Source organism: Dunckerocampus dactyliophorus, chromosome 4 (assembly GCF_027744805.1).
Source record: "Dunckerocampus dactyliophorus isolate RoL2022-P2 chromosome 4, RoL_Ddac_1.1, whole genome shotgun sequence".
NCBI lineage: Eukaryota > Metazoa > Chordata > Actinopteri > Syngnathiformes > Syngnathidae > Dunckerocampus > Dunckerocampus dactyliophorus.
In genome coordinates this window covers 29,720,088-29,744,553 of record NC_072822.1, presented here as the reverse complement: position 1 = coordinate 29,744,553, position 24,466 = coordinate 29,720,088, and the positions used below count along the sequence as shown (strand labels likewise).

The 24,466-nt window shown below is 40.0% G+C and overlaps 1 protein-coding gene across 3 annotated transcripts; it reads right to left on the bottom strand.

The window, feature by feature from the left end:
* Nucleotides 1-660: 660 nt before the first annotated feature.
* zfr (zinc finger RNA binding protein) lies at nucleotides 661-24,311 on the bottom strand. Of its 3 annotated transcripts, XM_054773522.1 has the most exons (21): nucleotides 24,183-24,311; nucleotides 23,961-24,042; nucleotides 21,951-22,233; nucleotides 20,532-20,670; nucleotides 20,147-20,208; nucleotides 19,990-20,068; nucleotides 18,535-18,767; nucleotides 17,923-18,129; nucleotides 14,931-15,243; nucleotides 14,003-14,184; nucleotides 13,793-13,912; nucleotides 13,236-13,381; nucleotides 12,738-12,900; nucleotides 12,256-12,476; nucleotides 10,846-10,996; nucleotides 8,879-9,020; nucleotides 6,941-7,038; nucleotides 6,130-6,225; nucleotides 4,956-5,067; nucleotides 3,996-4,093; nucleotides 661-1,701 (listed from the first exon to the last, which is right to left on the bottom strand). In XM_054773522.1, the coding sequence occupies exons 1-21, from the start codon at nucleotides 24,217-24,219 to the stop codon at nucleotides 1,519-1,521; spliced, it is 3,147 nt and encodes a 1,048-aa protein (XP_054629497.1). In that variant the 5' UTR covers nucleotides 24,220-24,311; the 3' UTR covers nucleotides 661-1,518. The 3 variants fall into 3 exon arrangements, 2 of the variants coding, with proteins under 2 accessions (XP_054629497.1, XP_054629496.1); XM_054773521.1 differs by having other exon boundaries at nucleotides 19,990-20,208; XR_008570063.1 differs by lacking the exons at nucleotides 661-1,701; nucleotides 3,996-4,093; nucleotides 6,941-7,038 and having other exon boundaries at nucleotides 5,031-5,067; nucleotides 19,990-20,208.
* Between the last annotated feature and the right edge of the window lie 155 nt (nucleotides 24,312-24,466).

Below are 24,466 nucleotides of genomic sequence, written 5' to 3'. Positions count from 1 at the left end.
AACTGCTCTTATTTTGAAGGCCTGAAGTGTGCTGTGTGTTGAGAATGTCTTGACGGTTAAGATAAGAATAAATGTGCCTCTCTTCCTTATTTCACTCAGAACTTGCACAATGTCTGCGGGCATCTGAAAACGCTCGTTTGCATTAACAAGTGTTAAAAGACACACACACACACACACACACACACACACACACACACACACACACACACTAGCATTCTCTGCTAAACTAAGCCAACCTCGCTAGCTTCCATTCACACTCTGGAAGAGTGTGTTTCAGGTCGCCGTCTTGACAGGTTTAGTTCGGGAGCAGGCCAGCTAGTTTGTGATGATATTTCGCCATGATTGAGCAGTCCGACGGAGAAATATTCCCCCACACAAAACGTTCGTTCTCCTCACGATGACTCCATTTCATTCACATTATGTCTGCTTCCATGCTCAACAAAAAGATTGCTTATGACACAGAAATCATAGGGCCCTAATAATGGAAATTGTGAATGTATGTCTGTGCTTCCAATGTTTAGGCCAGCAGAGAAGGCTTTGCTTGGCCTTGACTGCGCACCACTTGTTCATTGTAAATGTGCATTTTACAATTTTCGGTCGTTTTATTCAGCAAGCAGAGAAAAATTTCATGACAGAATCCACTCAAGAAGCACACAGCTCTTCAATCTGGGAGTTAGTTTATTCTGCTACTAGAATTGCGTGGCAGGATACATTTCAACACATCTGATTGAAGAGCAAACCCTTCCCATTCCCAAGCAGGAGTTGTGTTATTTCCAGGACTAAAAGTAGCACCTAGACCAGATAAACGGGCAGGTTTCCCCAGTCAGCAGCAAAACAAAACAGGATGCAATCATCAATACAGCCATGCTTTCCACAATTCAACACTTTCTATTTAAGATTATACAAGCAATGTCATTTGAATGAATATATTTCAGAACATAAAAGGACATTATTGGCTGACAAGTTCACTACTTACACAGCTGGGTTACCTCAATGAGTATAGCAGAGCACAGACAAAACTAAATCATTAAACATCACCTGCCTTTATTACAGGAGATTCCAAGTCAAAGAGAACAATTCTGAGGTGCAAACTGACCAGATGAAAGTGTCACAACAGCAAAAGACTGTCCACCCTGGAATGCTACTATACAGATGAATAAAGACATTGATCACTGCTTGCCTTTCTCCACCGTGTCTAAGGAAAGCAGCAGCAGCAGAAGCCAATGCCACCAATACTCGACAACATCACAAAATGCAATAATTTAACTACCTAGGGTAAAAATAATAAAAAAACACTATCTATTGTATAGTTAGAACTCAGCCATAAGAAATCTAAAAACAATACAGAGGTTGGTTTAACACGTGAGGCTGCAATAACATGTATGCATCTATAGCTTCAAAACAAAACAAAAGAACTTATACCTGGAGCAACCAGCACGCGCACACACTGGTGGACCCCGTTGGAAATACATCTAAGTATTTTTTATTTATTTATTTTTTACAGGTTGTCAGCGACACTTATAAAACATCATAATCCTTCTTATCCTTTTTACCTTCACCCTCAAAGCTGTCTGCCCCATCGCTGTTGTCATGGCGACGCTTGCGGCTACTGTTCACGCTGAAGCGAGGGTTAGCCTGCGGCAGAGGGTCCATACCCAAAATTTTATGGATGTGACGGAATGCCAACAGCCTCAGAGCAAACTGTAGACACACAGAAATATGATTTTACAAGATGCCATGCAGCAACATGACAGCAAAGACGAAGATGCATTTTCATATTATGTCCACTGTCAATCTGGCACAGTTAACTATTCAATTGTCTATCATAGAGAAGCACCACTAAAATGACAGCACCACTGTCTCCCCTGTTCCACACATGATGTACTATACAGTACAGGTGTGTCACAATCAATTACAATAGCCTTGAAATGTAGACGGATTTTCTTTCATTACTTCTACATTTTTTAAATTACTTGTATTATTTAATGAATATTTTTTTATTGAGTCCAATTCAAAAAGTGAAATTCATATTCTGTAAGTGTACTAGACAGAGTGAAATATTTCAGGAATGTATTTGTTAAGATTGATCACTGTATCTTACAGCCAATTAAAACACCAAATTGAGGACCTCACAAAAATGCGACAAAATGGCAAAAGGTTCAATATTGTCAAGTACTGAATCAAAAAAGGAAATGCATCAATTTCCCGAGCCTAAAATCGGTCTCTTTATTAGAACTGAACTTGTGAAATAAAATAACTTTTGCACCACATTTTAATTAAATTCAGTAGTGCCTTTGTTTACATCATTAATCCGTTCCAGAAGGTTTGACTAAAGCCAAAGCAGACTCTAACAAAGCAAATTTTCCCTTAGAAAATAATGTAAATCCAATTAATATGTTTTAGGCACCCAAAAATGTTCACGCAAAACATATTTTATAGACAATAACTACAGTTTTATATGCAGAAAATTATGCAAAAATAATTACGAATGACTGGCCAACGGAACATTTAACATCACTTTTACCTAGGTTTGTCGGGTGGGGGAACAACACAAAACCATCAATTAACAAAACAACACAAAATAAACACATTATTCTGTTGCATCCACAACTTGAAAAAATGTAAAAAACTAAATATCAATACCTTGCCGTTTCATGACATTGTGGAAGTGCACCTGCGAGGATGCCTCTTGTCTGATGACAAGAGGCACGTATGCTATGCTTGACTGTGGATGCTGCGAACATGCTACAGTAAGCAGGGGCGGATGTAAAGGGGGGGGGGAAATGGAGCAGAGGGTGTGGGGGCCCTCCCCCAGAAAATTTGTTTAAAATTGGACCTCATTTCCTGCAATCTGGTGATATCTGAGGCCAATTTTATGTCCTTAATTTCAAGAGTTTGTTGTTATTTTTATCCTTGGAATATATCGTTTAAGCCAAAACATTCTATTTATAAAATTACCAGCACTAGGAGAAACCCATTTTCCTGAAATATTTTCCAATTTGAAGCAGCTGTAAGTTCTGAGGATTTGAGTATAATTTTATGTCACTGGGGATCGCTTTTCTGGTTAATTTTCATTGAGAATAGACAACAGTTTTCCTTATAGTCATAATGCCGAACCTTTATTTTGCACCTCCACCTGAATAGCCTGTACAGCACACGTTCAATGTCCAATGTAAACGATCAGCCTGACAGTGGGTTCAGGACTAGCATGCGTCTCGGTTGCATTCTGGCATATGCGTCCACCGTGAGGTCAATGTGTTTGTTACGTCGTGTATCTCTGTACAACTCTGATACATGCATTGCAAGATTTCGTCTTGTGCGCGTAATCTAAGATGGCTGCATAAAAAAAAGACGGCATTTTGGACACCAAACAAGCGGGCGAACGCAAGCCAAGGCGCAATTTTAGAAATTGTGGTTGTTAACCGAAAAACACGCTAACCGAGGCGGACGTTAACTGAGGTACCACTGTATGTTGAGATGCACTTGGACTTTGAACAGTGGGCAGTTCCATCTTGCATTACGTGGCCAAAACGGAATCTTGTGTAACCCATGTTACAACATCCAATGTCAACCAAGAGCTGTCACATGACATGTAGTTCCCTCCTTATCCACTGTCGCCTCTTCGGGGCAATGATAAAGTTTTTTTTTTTATCAGTTTATGGATTATGGATGAAGCAGGAAAAAAGGGATTGCCCTCCAAGCATAATCTCTTCTCCTCCCTCTCTGCAAAAGTCAGTTCCAAAAAAAAGTCAACCCCTCCTCTCTGGTTGTTTGTAAAGAGAGTTACATAAAGGGAAAATTAAAGGGAAAATTGATGTTAAATGTTGAGTTATCCTTTCATTTGTCATTTGTAATTACTTTTGCATCATTTTCTGCTTGTGAAACTAATGGTGCTGTGAGGAGTGTTTGAAACTTGCAAAGTTGGATCCACATTACATACACAAGTACACGTTTCCTAATAGCACAAAGACACAAGAAAAAAAAGAAGCTTGTACTTGGGCACTTAAGGTTATATCCTCTCTCTGCTGCTCTCCCATTGGTGCTAGGGTGTCTACAGCGTTCTTTTCACATGGATCCATCAGTCCAGGCCCACCTGTAAGGACAAATAATCCACTTATGAGTCTGTTCTTAAGGGAATTTATGTTCATACACATCTGCATCACATCTGCCATATTCGTGGAGAGCTTTTCAGCTGGACAATGAATGTCTACTATATTGGGTATAACAGGAGGGTAGAGGTGACTATGGGGTGTTTCATGTCAAGAGGGCTCTAATGATGTTAAAAAGTGTATTTTGAAGGTCATAAACAGGTTTTCTATGCTCTAAGTATGAAAATATTCCATTTATACTTAACGAATCCTACTTTGCGGAAATTCACTTATCACAGTTGGGTCTGAAACCAATTAACTGCGATAAACGAGGGATTACAGTACAGCCCATCATAAAAAAAATGACTGCCAATTGTTCATCATCTCTCTGAGAGTGCTGTTGTTTGTGTGTGTGTGTCTACACAAACGGACATGCAAGTCAATACCAGACAGCTGCGAGTGACAGCCATGAACAACCACAGAACCTTTTTTGGTCGAACAAAAATGTGCAACAATTTGTAATTCTTTGTACCAACTGTTGGTAACATATGCTAACCATTTTTTAAATTAAAAAATGTAATTTGGAGTGAGTCTTTTCCCCCGAAAAACTGTAATGGCGGTGATTGTTTATTTGATAAAAATGTGGGAGAAAGTGACAGTTGGGATTTTCGCACTGTGTAATTTGTTGAGGAATAAGTAATTAATAAACAAATATTAAAGAACAAAAACACTGAGAAATGGTCCTCACAGCATTGACCCAACACAAAATCTCAACATTGTCAGCAACTAATGAAATGTACAGTATCCCAACTGGATTTCATTAACAGTATAGCGATGGAGTCATGGCAAAAGGTAAAATAATCTTACCAGAGAGCAAAATCCCAGATGAAATACATTCAAAGACACGCCTCAGTGCATCACCTGGGCTGAGCGGGGCCGCCGCACTGCTGATGGCCTTTTCCACAAGCAGCTCCATGGCCTGAGGAGTGGAAAGTCAGCAAAGCTTAAATTTCCAACATACTCCAGTTTTGCATCACTGCTAACAGGTTTGACAGCAGACAGTCTGGTTATAGTAACCAGTCATTAATACGGGTGTCACAAGATCTTGTGAAAAACTAAAAAATGTCTCATTCAGAAAAAAATATATATTATGGGCACTAGGACTGGGATGATAATAAATTAATTAATCACACAAATGAAAATGAACTTCATAATTTTGCCCGCCTTGATATATTGCCATGTGCATGTGTGTTGTCCTCATCTCCCGCCTCCAAACAGGCAGGAAGACAGTTCACTTTCTGCATTGGTTTCAGAACCTTGGCACGTTTGTCACGGCATGAACTGAGCGAGCCTTTCTGTCAGTCATACAGTCTCTTTGTCAGGGGCGGGGCTGGTAGCATACACACAGAGTGCAGAAGAGTGTAACACCATAGATATTAAATTACATTTCAGCATATTTTTTTCATTGTATTTTTCTTCAAAGTAAAGTTAAAATCTTGTCTCGTCTTGTAGACACAATCTCGTGTATCGTCTCGTGCCACTCCTTGTCATTAATAAATGGAGTGCTGAGTCATACCCATTGTTTTTAGTCAAATACTAAAAGGACAGATCAGTAGAGCACATGCTTGTCAAGTGCAGTCACTGTATATGGCCGACAAATCACTGTATGATACTTTCAGCAAGATTTGCTCATCTCGGTAATTCCAAAATAAACTAACATTTTTTAAAACATTACATCAAAATAAATAAGTAAATAAATTATTTGGTCACTAAATAAAGTGTCAATAAAAGAACTTAGATTTTAATTTAATTAATGATAAGTTTAAGACATTTAAAATTGAAATTGATATTTCATTTATTTGGCTTTAGATTTAGTTTTTATTGCAATATTTATTATTACAATATTTATTTTGGCACAAATAGATAAGATAAGAAAAAGGAGTCACAGCACAAATGAATGGCCCGTGATTTAACCATTGTTTGAGTACAAACTCCTAAGTTATATGCGTCAGTTTCATGACCATTGTGAGGGGATACTCACCCATCCTGGGAAGGGTGACCACGTCGGGACTCGCTGACAGAGGTCTCGTAGTATTCGAATGATGATCACACACGACTGGAGTCCATTGGCTCTAGCCTTGTGATGCAATAAAGTTAGATTTATGTGCTAAACATGTGGGAGATGTTGATAGTAAATCAGTTCTTCGAGGTCCAAAAACTACTGTGCATAATGGAAGCTTGAGTATGGTTTAAGGCGTTAATGAGCCATTAAAATTTGCCATCAGCTGCCATTCCCAGTAGTCTTGTACCTCAGTTAGTAAGGGAGTACAAAGTTTGCAGGATGAACAAGAAAGGAGGACTTTTCTTGTCACCTTCTAAACCCTGACCCAAGGTTTATCCAGGATTCCACAAACATGTATTTCAATTTTAAAGTACAAGATCCACCTGAGAGGAAAAAACAGGGACTGAAGGAGCCCAGGAAATCTGCAATATTTTACCTGTGATTTTGCACAGCGCTATCACAGGAAATTAGTCAGATTTTCCTTTTTTCTCTCAATCCCCATTTCATTCGTGTGGAATAAAAAAAAAAAAAAAATTGTCTTCAAGTTATCGTGCAGCCTTATGGAATTGTCTACTATAACGCAGTGCATACGTCATTGAAAAGGAAATATGATGATGCCAATTTCCAGATGATGACTCCATGTGAAATATTCTTGTGAAAGCATAATTTTGTTTGGACTTAAAATTGTGCACATTTTCTTCAGTATTAGAAGGTTAAAATGTGTGAAACAAGCTAAACAAATAATGCATCGCATAAGGCTACAATAATAAAGTAAAATGATGTTCCGAACCTGGAACCACTTAGCGTGGCGCAGAGCAGCCAGAGCGTCAAGGCATTTTTGCCTGTCCAAGACGTCCGCTGGGTCTTTCACCATACCCAAGGTTACATCTAAAAATGAATTTGAAGTGTCAAAATGCTGATAGGGAATGGGTGTTTGACCAGGTCAGCAAGGCTGGCAAAGAACAAACATGTTGCCACACATACCAATGAGTCTTTACAAAGCAACACTCCTTTTCTTCAACAAGTCAGCATTCTAAATCTGACTGCACAAACCTTAACATTAACACTGATAGCTAGTTAAGTCATATTTGGGAAATCATTTGGATGAGTTGATCTTTGGACTGCTCTATTTAGAAAGCACTGATTTAGGCTGACCCACGTTTTCAATTACCTTTTTATCAGGTAATAGATGTGTTGTTTTCTTTACTTTGTCATTCTATCTGGATGACTGTCTGGATGACAGATGTGTTTTACAGGTGGGGGGAGGAAGGCCAAGACTTAAGACAGCGACCTGATAAAAAGCCCCATGGCAATGGTAGGTGTGGCAACATTTTTGGGATGTGGGAAAACCTTGGTCAAAAATCCTTCCGGAGCTGTTGGGCCATACTAAACAAAGTAATGAACACATTCTTTTCTTTTAGTCAAATAGGTTAAACTGGTCATTGTGCTGGACATGTAAACACTATGAAATACAAAAATGCAGTAGCAAAGAGTGCTAAAGGAGAGAATAAAACTAGCAGCAATCAAAAGGTTAGAATATCACTGCATGCATACCCAGCATCAGTAGGTTGGAATAAGACATCGACATTCAATGTATGTCAAAGGCTGTACTCTGGTCCAACCAACCAACAATTCACTGACATTCACCATCAATCAAAGCCTTCATACCTTAGCCTCAACAATACTCCCCTAAGGAAAATAAATACGTCTATTTCCAGAAATTTATTTTATTTTATTACTTATGGCTTCTGGCTATTGTCAATTCAAAAATTCATGATTCATTTAAAAAATGAAAATAAAAAAATAAAAAGATATTGATCCTAATCTTCCCATTGACACATTGTAAAAAGCTTTTGTGTGTGAATCTGACATTGCTGGTGGCCACATTTTCAGTTGAAAAAGATGTCTATCTACTCAGGGGAGCACTTTGGATCAAGAGAGGCAGCATGGTTAACTGTTCACCAGTACACAAAAATAGTCTTTGTTTCCTGTGGAAAAATACGTTCCTTTGCTATGCGGGGATTCTGCTGCTGTGAGTCAAATGTTGATTTGAGCACAGCTTGGGTGGCCAAACAACAACCCTGATATCTTTGTACAACAGTCCGATTTGACTAAAAGTTGATTTCCTTGAGAAAATCCTGGACTATAAGTTTCTAAAAATGGGCATAACGCATGTCTTCCAGATCAACTAGAAAATGTAGACAGAATCCCTGAGAACACAGGAAACAAAACAGAATTTCTCCAGGGAATAAATAAGACTTATCACAATGCAAACACTGACCATGCTTTGCTAGAAAAGGATAGCATCTGAGAAGAGTTAAAGAGCAAAAAGACTAAGTGCAATACTGCTGGCACTTTATCACTTTACATTCCAATTGATCTCTACAGCGTACGTAACAGGAGAAGTTGAAAAGGGAACACAAGTCTAAAGAGGTCGCAATTGAAATTTCATCTTCATTTGAAAGTTTCAATTAAAAAAAACATTCTTTGTGTTTTTTAAATAATATTTTATACCAATAATGTATGAAAGAAGGAGCTCCATCGCTGATTTTAGAAGCCCATTATTTCATATTAAACAAACGAACAGGTTAACGCAATACTTTTATGATCATTTTGTAGCGTGCCAGCAGCACAAAATTCCTGCTGTCAACCAACCAACTGGAAATGACTGCATAGGACAGTGGTACAGACAAGGAGTAGTAACATATGCTGTGATGGCATTCCCAACCTCCATCCAGGCCATTCTCCTCCCTGATGACAGGTGAAGTCAAAGTGATGGTCACTTGCATCTTTGGCTCTGTGCAGGATGTAAGAATGATGGCTGCTTCTTGGATAGAGCCTTTAATATCATATTTTTCCGGCGTTACTATCTAGAAAGATGAAAGCAAATAAGTAAAATAATCAAAACAACTACATATTGTGAGCTGAAAATGGCACAGTTAAGAAGCCAAAGTTGTTTCGATCAGCTGCATAGTAGGTACGGACAGTACCAGTCAGAAATGCACAGGTAACTGGAAATGTATGCATTAAGGTCCTGAATATCTTATTAACTTTGGACTACAAATTATTTATACGAACAGTTCTTTTTCTAGGCTGGAATGATAGCACACAAAAGCTATGGGTGCACAATTTTGAGTGAATTTTTGGATTTTCTCTCATTTACAAAAAGGACAGAATGAAAACATACTGGCTCAAATGCGCACAGTTACCTAAATCTTATAAGTGCTGCTGAGGGTCCCATAATGTTTTTTTTTTAACTTGACCAAGCCCTATTATCTTCTCCTTAGTGATTAAGATTGAGTGCAGTTGATTGTGTGTCATTGGCAGCATAAAAGATTTTTCTTGGTTCTTTGGACTTTTCCATTACTTAGAATTAGTGGATGGAGTGAGCGCTACCAAACCAAATGTACAAACTGCAATGAAGAACTTCATGTTCTGTCTCCTTCCTGCTGTTTTTAGTATTCATTCAATTTGTGACCCACTGGTCCGCACGGTGGTCTAGCGGTTAGCATGTTGGCCACACAGTCACTGTCTGGAGATCGGGAAGACCTGGGTTCGATTCTCCCTTTCTGTATGGAGTTTGCATGTTCTCCCCGTGCGCGCGTTTTCTCCGGGTACTGTGGTGTCCTCCCATTCCAAAAACATGCATGTTAGGTTAATTGGTGACTCTAAATTGTCCATAGGTGTGAATGTGAGTGTGAATGGTTGTCTATATGTGCCCTGTGATTGGCTGGCGACCAGTCCCCCACCTGTACCCCGCCTGTCGCCCGAAGTCAGCTGGGATTAGGCTCCAGGATGCCCCAGCGACCCTAATGAGGAGAAGCGGCATAGAAAATGGATGGGACCCACTGGTCTACAGCAAAGTGAAGTTTAACTATGGAATGAGAGGGTGCCAAACAAAACGTCCCCGCTACAGAATAGTCACCGTCCGCTGAACTTTGCAGCTGCCCCATGGGTATGCCAGATGCCTTCTGGACAAGAGTTTTATGATCAGATGAGACAAAGAATAACTGTCAGTCATGGTGACGGATGCATCAAGCTCTGGGGCTGTTTTGCCGCAAGTGGTAGAAGTGCACTGCATAAGTGTACTTGTGTACTGTGTATAAGTGTACTGCATGATAAGCATCATGGCAGAGGACTACCTCCAAGTTCTTCAACTTAAATTAAATAATTAAATTACCGTAACAAGCCTTATATCTGAAGCTCGTTGGTGGTTCCAAAACGTTTCTGGTCGAGGTGAAACTTGACATTTAACCAAATATTGCTGGAAGTGTAAGTACATATGTAAACCTATAAGTATTATTTTCACCATGTGTAAATGACAGAACACTCAATTTGTGCACCCAATTCTTGTTTAAAAAACAAATATTAATAACTTCACCTTAGAAAAAGAACAGTTGAAATAAATTAAGGCTCCAAATTGATGTAAACTTCTGACCAGAACGATGCAGGTTTTGTTTTTTTTACCTAGTACACGTGATGTAGATCTCTCGATCATCTGGTTATAATAATAATGGATGGTTATAATAATACATGTCATATTTCTTCATTTTCCCCTTTGACATTCCTTACGACCAAAACTATTAAATGGTTGTAAGGGTATGTATTGCAAACTAAATTTAACTGGGAGCCAACAAGTGGCCACCACAAAATACCTAAATAACAACAATAAAATGAGAATAGAAAACATAGTACTGTTAATTGTTTGGGGAGGAGCTCCACAATACGCGTAAGGAGATTCTTGGTGGGCTTCTCTGAGCAGAGCAGGACTAAGTTGACATTCTTGTCCCCACGAAGAAGCAAACCTTTTGCAAGGACACCCACCCTCATCACACCCTTCAGGGATCTAGGGTGTTACAAAAAGAAGATGTAAAGGAAAGTGATCATTATAATGACAACATGAACATTATACATACAAATATATCATTTTTGGGGAATTATACAGCCAAAGATACGAAATACAAAAAACATCCTGGTTTGTCGTTTGCTTTGCGCATGATTTCAACTGTTAGAAAATGTACCACATCTGTGAATTTCCTAACTATGAGTGTTTGTATGTTCGAGATACATGTGGTCCTCGTTTTACGGCATCCTGAGGCGTTTCGTGCTTACGAACGTGTACCTTTAAAATAATTAAAAACGTAATTTTGCTCAAGAACTACTTCAAGAGTGGTGCTCCGTGGAAGAATGCACTATGTGCGGCTCACGCGAAGCCACACCACTCTTAACACTGGACTTTCACAAGCATCATTAAGATAAAAATGGTATTTAAACATCTGCCTGGTCTCATGACACCCTTAGTATGTGTTCCTTTAAATGAATTAAAAACTCAATTTTGGTCCGTAAACAGGAGACTTGCTCAAGAACTAGTTACAGCATGGTGTGCCGTGGAAGATACACTATGTGCGGCTCACGCACAACCACACTACTCTTAACACTGGACTGTTGCGACCATCACTACGGACAAAGATGGTATTGCAACATCTACCCCAGACAACGTAAGGCTGACGAGGAACAACAGTCTGCAAAAACAAAACATGCTAGTCTGACAAACAACATCAGCAAACTCAACTGTCATGTCTGTAAAGTGCCAGGTCACAGATCCTCTGGCAGTGACAATAATTAAGCAGTGTAGTGGTCTTATTACTGACATGGAAAGGTTGCTAGTGTTTTGGTTTCTTTCTTTTTTTACAGTTCCATTTCATTCTTCTATTTTGTGTTTTATTACTATATTTGATCTCTTCCATGTGTCCTGTGTACAGTGTGAGTAACTGAGAAGTTCATTTAGGTAAAACGTCACCAAGATACACCAAAACTTGACTTACATCATAGTCTAGGAAGGGCATTATTATGTATTAGGAATTATTATTATGTACTATTCATTATGTATTCTTTCACAACAAATCTGACATGATCTGTTCTGTATTCATTTATTCTTATTCGCATAGCGGGAAATAATTGAGAACCACTGATTAGCCCGAGGACCACCTGTATCCAGCATTATGGACTACCCTAACTGTCCTTTTTTGCAGTATGGTTAGTGATTGTAGTGTGCTTTTGTGCAAGTTTTAAGTAGTGAAGAAGAAAAAGTCATTGTGATCATACCTGTCATTGACATCACACCTGTCTTTAGATGGTTCTTTCTTTTCTTTGTCTTCTTCCTTGACCTTGTCCTCATCTGTTATTATGTCTGAGACCAGCTTGAGAGCACGTTCTGTGATGGAGACAATTTTCTGAATAGACTGCAGCTCTTCCTCTGAGGGGTAGATGGAAGCATGCTTGGTCATGACATAGCGGTCATCTGAAGAGTCAGGACGACGTGGGGGCTGCAGAGCACAAACATTTAATTCAATTAGGTGGTGTTGATCTCCTCCAATGTAGTACAGAAGAGCTGACATAGTAGTGTTTTTTATGTCTCATGGCAACTCACAAAACCTCAGTGGTTTGCTAGTGGAGCTGTGTTCTGCAGTGAACACTGTGCCAAACAGCAATAACAATGACTAGTATTACCACAGACTACAAGCCAATGTAAGCTTAGTTTGACAGCAAACCCATTTAAACCAGCAATTACAATTACATGGCCTTACCATAGGACCCTGAGGCTGTAAACCTGGGATGCCAGGTCGAACTCCAAGTAGACCTGGAGGACCAGGGGGACCCTGTTGGTAACCTCCTTCTGGTATACGACGTCGGTCATCCCAATGATGCTCTTCCTCCATACGTCTCCAGAACATGCCCTCCTCATATCGTCTGAAAAATAGAACCTAATTTATCTATTGCAACCTTTCACAAATTAGGTCACAGATTGTTCAAATTAAATGACGTAACCCATTTGTTGATAGATTCGGGCAGGCACACATTTTCTTGGCAAAGGGCTTTTTTTTTTTAACTCATGTTTGCTGAACTGGAGCCCTGCTTTGTTGTGTAGAGATTAGACATGATACAGAGGCATTTTGTGTTTTAATCTGCATTGTAACTGCTGATGGCTACCCATACCTAAAGTCAGCAGAATGTGCATGTTTATACGTCTAGTCTATTATATACTAAATCTCCTTGTAATTAAGAAGTCATCACAACAACCACACCTCATTTCCATTCGCCAACGTTCCTCTTCCTCTCGTCTTCTCCAGTATTCTTCTTTCTGCATCTGTTTTCTCATCTTTTCTTCTTGAATCTTTCGTGCTCGGATGCTTGGCTTCACTTCTACCTGTAGGTCCGGGTTCACCTTTTTCTACAGTTTTAAACCAAAATACATAAATAAATGTTCACATTCATGTAGAGGTGTTGTGTGGTCGTTTGAATCTGGCTTGGAAGCGTGAACTTGTCAGCAACCATAATAGAAGGTGCTGTTCTGAGAATAATAATTTTCTTATTTATTTATATATAATCGTATTAAATGCACCCTTTAAGTATTGTAGTATTTTTAGTTATCTGAAAGTAAAACTACAGCCAGGAGCGCAAAAGAAGATCCTTGTGCTTTAAAGTTGAAAAAAACATTTGGGGAATAAAATGAAAAACAAAATATGTACTGATTAGGGTTTTGGACCTGAGCCATTTATTACTAATATAATTTGAAATCTGTAGGATTTTGGAAATTTAGGAGTGACTACTACAAGGAATTACAAAAAAACAAACATCAAACCTTGTACTGCAGGCGATGTCGACGTCCCTTCAGGTGCATTTCCTTTGCATTGGGATCGTTGAAACTACATTCACAAAGCTTGCAATGGAAGCGGATTACTTTGCCTTCATCATTTCGGACCTAAAAATGAGAGTCACGTGTTAAATTAGCTGTTGTAATTTGTTCTTAATGAACTGAGAACTGTCCATGCACAGTTGGACTGAGACGGACCTCCTCAACGTAGTCATGGCCAACAGGCTGGACGTCACTCTGCAGTGCAGCCAGTGCTGATGTGGTCAGAGTATCGGAAACTTCGTTTTTTGCATCCAGAGCACCTGAGGCAGGCATAACAATCTTGGGATTCTCCACTTTGCCCTCTTCATGCTTTGCTGTAGTATGCAATTTATTTCCACCTGCATTCAAAACATGTCATTTAAAATGATACAACATCAACAGTGCTAGTGACAAATATGTGTATAGTAACACACATCAAGACACTTAAAAAGGTATTTACTGATAATACATTTTTGTTAAGCCCTGTGATAGACTCACACCAGTCCAGTATGCATGAATGTCATCATTCAGCTAGGATAGGCTCCAGCTTACCTGTGACCCTCATTAGGCCAGTGGTACAGAAAATGGATGGCTACTTCTGTTAAATTCTCTTTACAAAGAAGTTTATTTGGTAATTATTCATGGAATAGAAATTGGACAATAAATGGCTGGGGTATAGCGCCTGCAGTTTAGTAAGCTGCCAATTATCTAGCTTCAAGCTTCGGGAAGCTTACCTCCCATTCAATCTACAAAAGGCACCAAATGTAAAGAGCTAGGAGCAGCAATCGTTTAAAAAGCATTTGATCTGCTGGCAATGAGAATAGGAAGATTGTGATTTCAATATCCATTCATCCATCTTCTATGCCACTTATCCTCACTAGGGTTGCAAGTATGCTGGAGCCTATCCCAGCTGATTTTGGGCGAGAGGCAGGGTACACCTTGGACCGGTTGCCAGTCAATCACAGGGCAATCTTTGGCATATCAATAGACCACCAAAATGAAATGACATTTTGATCAAATTTGATGTTACTAAAACAACTAGCATTTATCCTGTTATTGGTTCCATATATACCTCAACAAAAGCAGAGAGACTTTTAGTACTAACCAACAAAATTGATCTTGGGTGTGTTGATTTTCTTCCCAGCGGTGGCAGCATTGCCAGGGGACAAATTGCTGGCTAATGGGTTCTTGACACCCATTACGCCACTGCTGACTAGGTTGACAGGTTTTAGGTAGGACGCGCTGGATGAAGCAGGGGAGGAGGAAACCACCCCCAGAGAGCTGCTGGTAGAGGAGTTGTTCAAGGTAGACGTGATGGTTTTGTTGGAGACAGCTGTGCTGGAGGATGATATCTGAGCCACCATGCTGGGTTCAGTAGAGGGAATAGGCTTGCCAAGTTTGGTATGAAGCTTCACAACCTGTAGAAAAATAAGTTGAGAAACCCTGGTTTAGGTAGATCAACATCAGGTGTGATCAGTAAGTTTCAGTTTGATACAGCCAACCTTATTAGTTTGAAAATCGCTAGCCACATTTAACCAACACAATCCAGCGAAATCTAAGAAGAGACAGGCTGAAGAGACCTTCCAGTGTACAAGGTAGTGGAAATTAGGAAGAAAAAACATAATTGCAAAGTCAAATGCCATGTGAGAATATTAACAATGAGCAAGGTGAGCTCATCAACTCGAACAAGCCAGTTTGCCGAATTTGTTCGAAAGTGGTGGCAACACAAACAAAACGAACTTGCCTACCTAAACATATCCACCCGACCCAGTTTCCCCATCTAGGAAAAAACTACACACCAACAGTCAACAATCACTGAAACATTTGATCGACAAAGTAAATACAAATGGAACAGCACAAAATGGTATGCATTCACAGAGAGTGCAGTTTTATACGTTGCTAAAGAAATGCTGCTCTTTAATACAGTGAAAAAGCCAGCATTTCAAGAAATGCTGCAAATGTCAGACAATAAGAAGTGTTGTGAGAAATACATATCACAAATGGCAATTCCACAACTTTAGAGTGAAAGAATCCAGTCATACTTTTTTATTGTAATTTTCTTAAAATTTATGTTAAAATATCATCTTGTCCTTGTGGACTCAATCTTGTGTATCGTCTCGTGAGTTCACTGTCTCGTGACATCCCTACAATTAACCCATCCACAGCACAGAATGACTCAAAATCCCTGAAACCTCTCTGACAACGCATTTCGGGCAGTTTGTCCAAGTGGTGTTACCACTGCGCATTAGTAAATGGGACGCCTGTCACAATAATCAATAAATCAATTAACCGCATGATAAATAAAAAATAACTCTATAATTTTAAACAAAGATGCCAGAAAGTCAAATGAGATGGAAATGTGACCGATCACACACGTTGGCATAGAAAGGGACAATCTGCAACAAGCTGTCGTCAATTGACTGAAACGTTTTACATTTTATTTCTCATTCTCACGGTAAAAAGGAACAAAGTGCGTCCCTCGGGTCACATATTTTTATCTGGTCACATATTCTCAAATGCCAACATAGCGGACAGGCGATTCCGGTTGTTGCCAAGTTAAAAAAAACAGCACTAATTTTTAAGGTGAGGCAGCTTTTATTTTGCCGTTGCGGTGCGCCACCATCGATTGCATGTAGCAGAAACCCTGACACACACTGCTAAAAGTCAATCAACAAAGTGTATGCAAATGAGCAGACGTCACACAATCTGAACTTCAGAGTACAGTAGACGCACCTACAACGTAAATAATCCGTTCCAAGAACCTTTATGTTATAGGGACTTTGTTATACGAAGTGTAAAATACATGTAAATAAAGTCCACCAAATATGGTGGGAAAATATAACAAAACAGCATAAACATAGTAGAGTAACATTCCAATATGAAACAAGGTAAATAATGTATAATGGTCGATGGGGAACGGCCGTATAGTCTAGCAACATCACTTAATTGCATACCATCGTAACACTTCTGGATCATTTCCTGCTTTGTTTCGATCGACAACTTTTCCCTTTTTTTTCCTTCTCACTTACACTTGGTTTAGGGCCCATGACTCCGGTAATTTTAACACAAAGAAAAGTAAACAAATTAAAAAAGAGATTTCAATGCGTGCGAACTAGTTTAAGGGCGACTACAATGAGGAACAGAGCAGCATGTCTCTCATAAACACACCGACGTGCTGGATTAGTCAGCCAATGAAATGAGAGCGTAGGCGGTGCTCCGATAATCAGCCAATGAGAGCATGAAGTGTCAGAATTTGTGGATAACTTCCTGTTTTGTTTCGATCGACAACTTTTCCCTTTTTTCTTACCACTTCCACTTGGTTTAGGGCCCATCACTACGGTAATTTGAACACAAAGAAAAGTAATGAAATTAAGAAGAGATTTCAATGCGTGCAAAACAGTTAAAAGGGCGACTACGATGAGGAGGGGAGCTCACATACAAACTTGGACACGTCAGCCAATGAGATAAGAGCGTAGGCGGTGCCCCGATAATCAGCTAATGAGAGCGTGAAGCCAGAAGGCGTCACCAAGTGTGCTCTGTTAGTCCCTCTGTCGCTTGCATGGACTTGACGCTTTACGTTATATGGAATTCCTTACTTAATACGATGCAAAAAAATTTACGTAAATTCTTTACATTCAGTGGAATTTACGTAAAAGGAGGTTTACGTTATGCGAGGTACTACTGTATTTTACAGGTTATTTCTCAGTGTTTTGGTCAATATTGAAACAATAACGGAAGTGACACTGATTCTGCATCGGAAATTTGTCATTTTTATGTGCAATTTTGTTTAAAGAGACGTACGTTTTTTCTATCTTTTTTGTTTGTTTAATTTATTATGTTGTTTAATTTATTTAAAATCTGTTGACATTCCACTAGCATTCCATTAGCACTTTGTCTAAGGTGTCACTAGTGACAAACCACCATCACGTCAACGTCGGAGCCTAGCAAGTCTACCTTGGACAAACTTGACTGACAACTGCCGAGTGGATTGCAACAATCTCGATTAATATAGATTGAAAATGAATGACCCACAACAGCCCTGTGACTAATCTAATTGTAAGTTGCAATGGTTTGACAGGACTAATTTTTACCCATACCTTCTGATGTTTGGCTCCACGGATATGGGCAGCATAAGCATCTGCACCAGTGCATGAAACATCGCAAAGCTCACAGCGAAGTTGATTTTGAGAACTTCGGGCCAATAACCCAGCACTGCTACCACTGCTGCTGTTAGTGCTCTGCGAAACCTTCAGTGCTGCTTCCTTCTTCTTGTGCTTCTGGCCTTCCAGGTGCTCCTTGTAAGTCTACAACACAAATTGATCAACAGCACATCTCTATTAGTATTATTTGAGGCTCCTGCCTAACTTGCCTCCCCTGACTGCATGTCACTGGTTCCTAAAATGTGAGGGGTGTACTCTCTTTTGTGATATGCTGTGTACCAGTGGTTTACAGTTACCACCCTCACCATTTAAAATACTATTGAGAACCTGTAATATTTTCTTGTACACACAAACTCAATGAGATGCTGGCACCAACATCATTCAAGCATAAAAACAGACCTGCCAACCTTAAAGAATTTTTTAGGAGTATAACAAAACCCCTGACATATCACCATGCCCCCCATGGGGGAGCTGTCCCACTATTTGAGCACTGCTGTATACAAATACCGTTTACTGTTTAATAATTTGGCAGTGTACAATGTAACTCACCTGGGGCCCAGCACAGCTGATCTTACAGACATCACAATAGTGGATCTGGGGTGGTTTTGGTGGCTGCTTTGGTCGGAGCTGCTTATTCTGAAAGGGAGGTTTCTTAGTGAAAGTGTTCCCTGTCCATGCAGCAGTTGCAGCTGCGACTGCCTGTTTCTGGTGCTGCTGCTGTTGCTGGTAGTAACTTGAGGCTGCTGAATATACTGCTGCTTCATATCCTGAATATGAAGTTCCTAGAAAAAAAGATATTTGCAATTAAATTGTCATCTTTCATTTGGAACCTGACCCACCTGACATAGGTACATGGGGTAGGTGCATTGTGGACAATCACAGTTTCATATTATTCATAACTTTTTTTTTTTTTTTTTTTTACAGAAAACATCCCATTCACCCTAGTATACAGCATACATGTACGACATAACATGACATCAGTGCGAGATGGTGGGCCTCTCTATGGGGCATTAACTTTGACAGGCAACTTTATTCCAATCCGGCCCTAAACCTTGGAGCAATGTGAACACAAGTGAGTATACTATAAGTAGTTTATGCTATTACAACAGGTCGAAAAAACAAAACAACACACTTCTAATTTCTGCCTTTTTATTCAGAAATAGAAGATTTGAAGTGACGGAGCAAGTAAGTGCAAACACCAGGTTGCCGCTTGAATATTCTGTTAAAATAATATTAAATAATAACAAATATATATGTTTGGTAAATAGCTTCAGTAAAACACAAAAATACAATCGTGATCATTTTCCTAGTCGATTAATCTCAAAGCTTGTTGTTTCAATTAATGGAGAAATCGGTTTAGCCATCGATGGACCAAATTCATACTAAGCAAACACCTACAGTTAGTGGTTGGGTCTGCAACATACTGTACATATCAGAAGAGAGGCAAGAATGCCCATCAATGTTTCCCAAAGTCAAAGCTGATATGTTTTGGCTAAAACACAAATATAAATAGGTCTGCTTTCAAGGATGACGAAGGAAATCTAAAAAGTATTCACATTGGAGAGGCTGAAATCAGTTCCCTGTCGATTAATCGATTTCCAAAATAGTTGTCGATTAAAAGGGTAATCGATTAATCGTTGCAGCTCTAGTGGCATTGGAGAAATGCTTAACCACTTTACCTGCACAGCTGGCAGGACGACCCAGTGGCTTGCACTAAGCATGCCAAAACAATGTATCCACTGGGCCAAGGAAAGAAGCCTAATTAAATGGAGCAGTTGAACAATGGCGGTAAATCGGCAATGCATGCACATAAAGTTACCGCACAAACAGCAAATAATCATTTTCTAAAACATCAGTTGGAAATATGACAGAAAATCTGAGTAACCAAACAAAACCCACCCAAGAACAAGAGCATGAAAACAGAAAAGTGACAGAGGGAAACAAGTAAAAGAAAAGGACTAGTCTTTGGTTAAATCAATGTTAATATGTAGTGTAGAAACCTACCAGAGTAGGTGACAGCGTTTGTGCTGTAAGTTGGACTCTGCGAATATGTCGGGACCACAGACGCTGCAGCAGCCACAGGCTGGACAGTGGAGGTTACAGGATAAATGGAGAAAGATGATGTTGCAGGGCTGGGAGCAGCTGGCTTTATCACTGTTACCTGACGGGTCTGCTGAGTCTGGGTATATGATGTGACCCCCTGACTATATCCTGGTTTGGGGGCTGTAAAACAAAATGTGGACATTTGTGGGTCTACATACAGTACTTTATATTTGAGACGTCATAAAATTAGAAGACAGTGGGGTAAAAAAAAACAAAGATTTGATCCCCTGTTGATTTAAGATACACTTGTAGTGCATGCTACAAAGACATGAACAGTCCATAATCTTATGGTAGGTTTATTTCCACAGTGAGAAATACAATATAGTCATGTGTTAAATGACACTTCTTTATTACGTGTGCAAATAGAAGATTACTGCACCGTTGTATCATGAGTAGCAATGTCATATGTAGGATGCTGAATGAATGCATGTGTTTACTTATACCTGTTTGGTAGTAGGACTCAGCTACAGTAGGTTGTGGCTGAGCAGCAGCCACAGCGGGATTTGCAGTTGGCTGCTGGTAGTACTGTTTGCTGTCGTATGTTACTGCAGTAGCTGTGGACCGTACATAGGAGTAGGAGTCCTGAAAATAAAATGCTTTCAGTCAGAATCTTGCTCTTCCATTTCCCTTATTAATACACATGAACTAGCAATTCACTGTATTCTCACCGCGGGGTATCAACATTTTTTTTGGAACAAATTCAATACTTTTAAAAGACCTTTTCAAGACATTTAAATGAAAAAATTAAGACTACACAGCAGAAAAAATAATGATAGTTCTTCACAACTAAACTGTTTAATATAATGGGCTTTTACTAACTTTGAATGCACACATTTGATGAAAAACAGAGTGGTATTACCAGTAAATTCACATTCAAAATTGTTATTCAATATTGGGAATCTTACATATTCTAGTCATGTTGCTAGGTACGTGTCCTGAGTCCCTGAAAGCATTCAAATCTGAATGGACGCAGTAAACTCACTATCCACGTGTCCCAGGAACACACCTCATTTTTCCAATGAAAAATAATAATACATTGTGAACAACAACTGTGTTTAAAATCCAAATAACTCGCAAAAGAAAAGTTTTTGTCCGTGGACGAGTGCTGTTTCAACTCTACGCATCTGCTCGGTGCCGATGTGATCCTTCGTACATTAACCAGTCACCGTCATTTGATTTTAACAAAAGATACTAACTTCATCAAGAATAAACCCACGTGTCCACTGCTCGATGCTGTGCTCATTCGTGTCAATGATGTTTTAAACATTGAGGGGACGTGCTGTAACAAAATAAAAAACATACTGCGGTGGTGGTTGTCACTACATCTCACCGTTATCTATTATGTGTTATCCTGACTATCACTGAAAACATGACATGGAATCCAGGAAGTGAACTACATGTACTGTACTAGATGTAGAATGGATGGGGGGTAGGATTAAATAAGCTTTGCTTCTTCCTACTCCTTTTGGACATGTGGAACTGTCAAAGAATGATTCACGAGATGTATTCCATTGTAACCTTCATGTTCAAATAAACTAAACCAAACCAAACCAAACCAAACATGATACTGTACATTCTGGGCATGTGCGAGGCCTACTTCACTTCCTTATGAACATAAATGGTAAATAACCATAATTCATGTAGACATTGCAAGCAAAAGAAAAAGAGCAAATACAATTAAACAATAAAAATAACAATAAACAAATATGAAATAAAACAAAGTGTCAGACAGACAGAAGGCACAGATTCGTTCACGTACCAGCAGCTACAGTTTTCTTCAACGTACAAATACCATCCATCCAGCCATCCATCCAAGCATACCTTGCTGGTTAAAAAAAGAAAGCTTGCCCTAAGTTAGGTACCTGGTAGTTTTGTGAGGTGACCGGTGGCGGCGGCGGAGGAACTTCCGGCTGACGCTGAGTATAGCCGTAGTCAGCAGCAGCATGAGCAGGCTGGTATCCCCCATATGCTGCAGCAGTAGCAGCAGCAGCTACTGCAACGGGTGCTGGCCTCGCCACAGCAACGGTGGCTGCTGTGGGAGCATAGGCTGCTGCCACAGTGTGAGCTGCCACAGGTGCTTGGTGAACGGTATAACTGGCCACTGTGGTGGGATGGGTGTATGCCACCCCGGCAGTTGGCTGCTGACTGGAAGGAAAGAAGAGGGGCTCGTGTTAGTGTGGGAGACAGAAAACATTGTTTTTTATTACTGGATTTCTTTCATCAAGAAAACACAGTAAAATCACCAAATGATATCCCCTGACTTTATTCACTGTTGGATACCATGGGATATTCCTAAAATAGCAAATATTGAAATTTCACCAATCAGATATATTTTCAAATTGCTAAAATCACGCAAAAAGCAAACTGCATGCTCCTGAAAAAGTTTTTTTGTTTTTGTTTCCCCCAAGAAGGGAAATACGACCCAAGGAAAAAAATGTAACTTAAAACATCACAAGAACAATGCTGAGAACCACACTAATTTGCAGGACCGCTCACCCCTAACCTTGGTGGAAGATACCAGCTTTTGTTGGCTACTAAGCCACTGAGGCCCTGTCCACACGGGAACGCTTCCGAGACTATTTTGTTTTGGCGGGTTGAAATTTTTTTTTTTGCGTCAACACTGTCCCGGATTAGTAAATAGCTGCAGCCAAATGGGAACGGATCACTGAGTGAAAATGATGTAATGTAACAAGGCACACCTACATGCGGCGCCATGAACAGATGCAGTAGAAAAAGAAAGGACGCATGCGCCTAAGTCAGTCGTCTTCCGCTTTCCAAGGCTGGTCTTGACTTGCGTCTAAGTGGAATTACATGTGCGTGATCTTGGGAGCATAAAATAAAAAATACATAAAAATCTAGAGAATGTCGACTGCGGTGAGTCATGACACTAGAAATACTCAGATATTATCGCTGTCACTTCTGGTCATGTGACAGCGACGGGTCGCTGATGTCATTGTTCTAAAACAGCAGCGGATTGCTCAGCTATACGGAAACGATGAGCTGGCGTTTTCAGATTTTTCCCACTCTGGAAGCCGATTTTTTTTTTTTTTAATTACCGTTTCAGGGCAGCCAGTACGTTGTTTCCGTGTGGATGACAGGCTGAAATGATAAAACACTTTGCCCATTTCACACCGGTGAACATCCAGGGAGTGGACATAGAGTTGGTAGACAGCTACAAATTCCTGGGTGTTCACCTTAACAACAAACTGGACTGGTCCGTCAACACCCACGCCCTCTACAAGAAGGGCGAGAGTCGCCTCCTTGTTTTTGGCCGGTTGACAGGATGAGGAGGAGATCCATCAACAATCACTATGGAAATGAACAACTACGGCAAAATAATGATAACAATAACAAATATCTCATCTCGCATACAGTGGCTCCCCCTCCCTTTTCCTTGCTCATCCAATCGTGGTCGTTGTGTTCGGCCTGGGACATTAGTCTGCGTTGAGTTTTGCCCCTGTGATTGAGTTTGACACCCCTGGCATAAGTAAACTGCATATGTCTTGTATGCTCTCCATGATGTAGTTTAGTAGCCCCGGCATGTGGTTTCCATTGCCCATCACATGTATACTGTAGTGATCTTGGAAAACAATGTTGCTTATAGACAATATTGTGCCACCTTAAAAGTTAATATCACACTGTGAATGGGGCAAGTACGGCCATTCAAGCAGCCTTCCAGCGTGGAGTAATTACTCTGAATGCCTCCTCACAACTGCAGCAGAGCGATACTGTCCCCTCCCCCCGTTCGAACAATAACAGCAGTGCAAAGCATTTCACTGGTGTATTACTGTAGCAAAGCATACAATCGGCGACGACCTAGACAGTATGCAGTGTGCTGTGCGACACAACGTAAGCGCCGGTGGATTCCTTACCTATATTGTGCGGCAGCGCCGTGTGTAAATCCAAAGTAATTGCCGGTAGCCATTTTGGCATCTTCACCAAGCCGGCTGGGCACTGCGGAGGACAAACATACAGGGTTACGCTAAGCTAACTGTTAGCACCAAGCTAGGCGGAACTCTGAGACGGCAAACAGTTGTTTCGATAGTGTCTACAGAAGTAGAATTTGAAAATCTTAACATAGTCGCGAGGCTTACCATAGGTGAAGGATACAACAGGGCATATGGGAATCATTGGTTTCGTATGTTCTACCGACGATTGAGGAGGTCAGCGTATTTGTATTACATGTCGTACCCGGAAATGTCGTCTCTGAGCCTGCGCAGATGATTCAGCCAAAACGTCAGCAGGCGCTAGCTAGATAGCTAGCAAGGCTACCTTTATATGACTATGATATTATCTATCACAGTGATAGTATATCATAGCTAGACATGCCTAAATAGATTCTGTATTATATATTACTTTGATATTATTGATCACAGAT

Bases quoted from the DNA above. Each gene is read 5' to 3' on its own strand.
- zfr (XM_054773521.1), bottom strand. From the start codon at position 24,219: ATGATTCCCATATGCCCTGTTGTATCCTTCACCTATG. The intron at 14,185-14,930 runs GTTAGTACTAAA...TTTTGAATGCAG, and splicing joins ACCCAAGATCAATTTTGTTG to GTGGAAATAAATTGCATACT. The intron at 6,226-6,940 runs GTTCGGAACATC...TTGCATCACAAG, and splicing joins GCCACGCTAAGTGGTTCCAG to GCTAGAGCCAATGGACTCCA.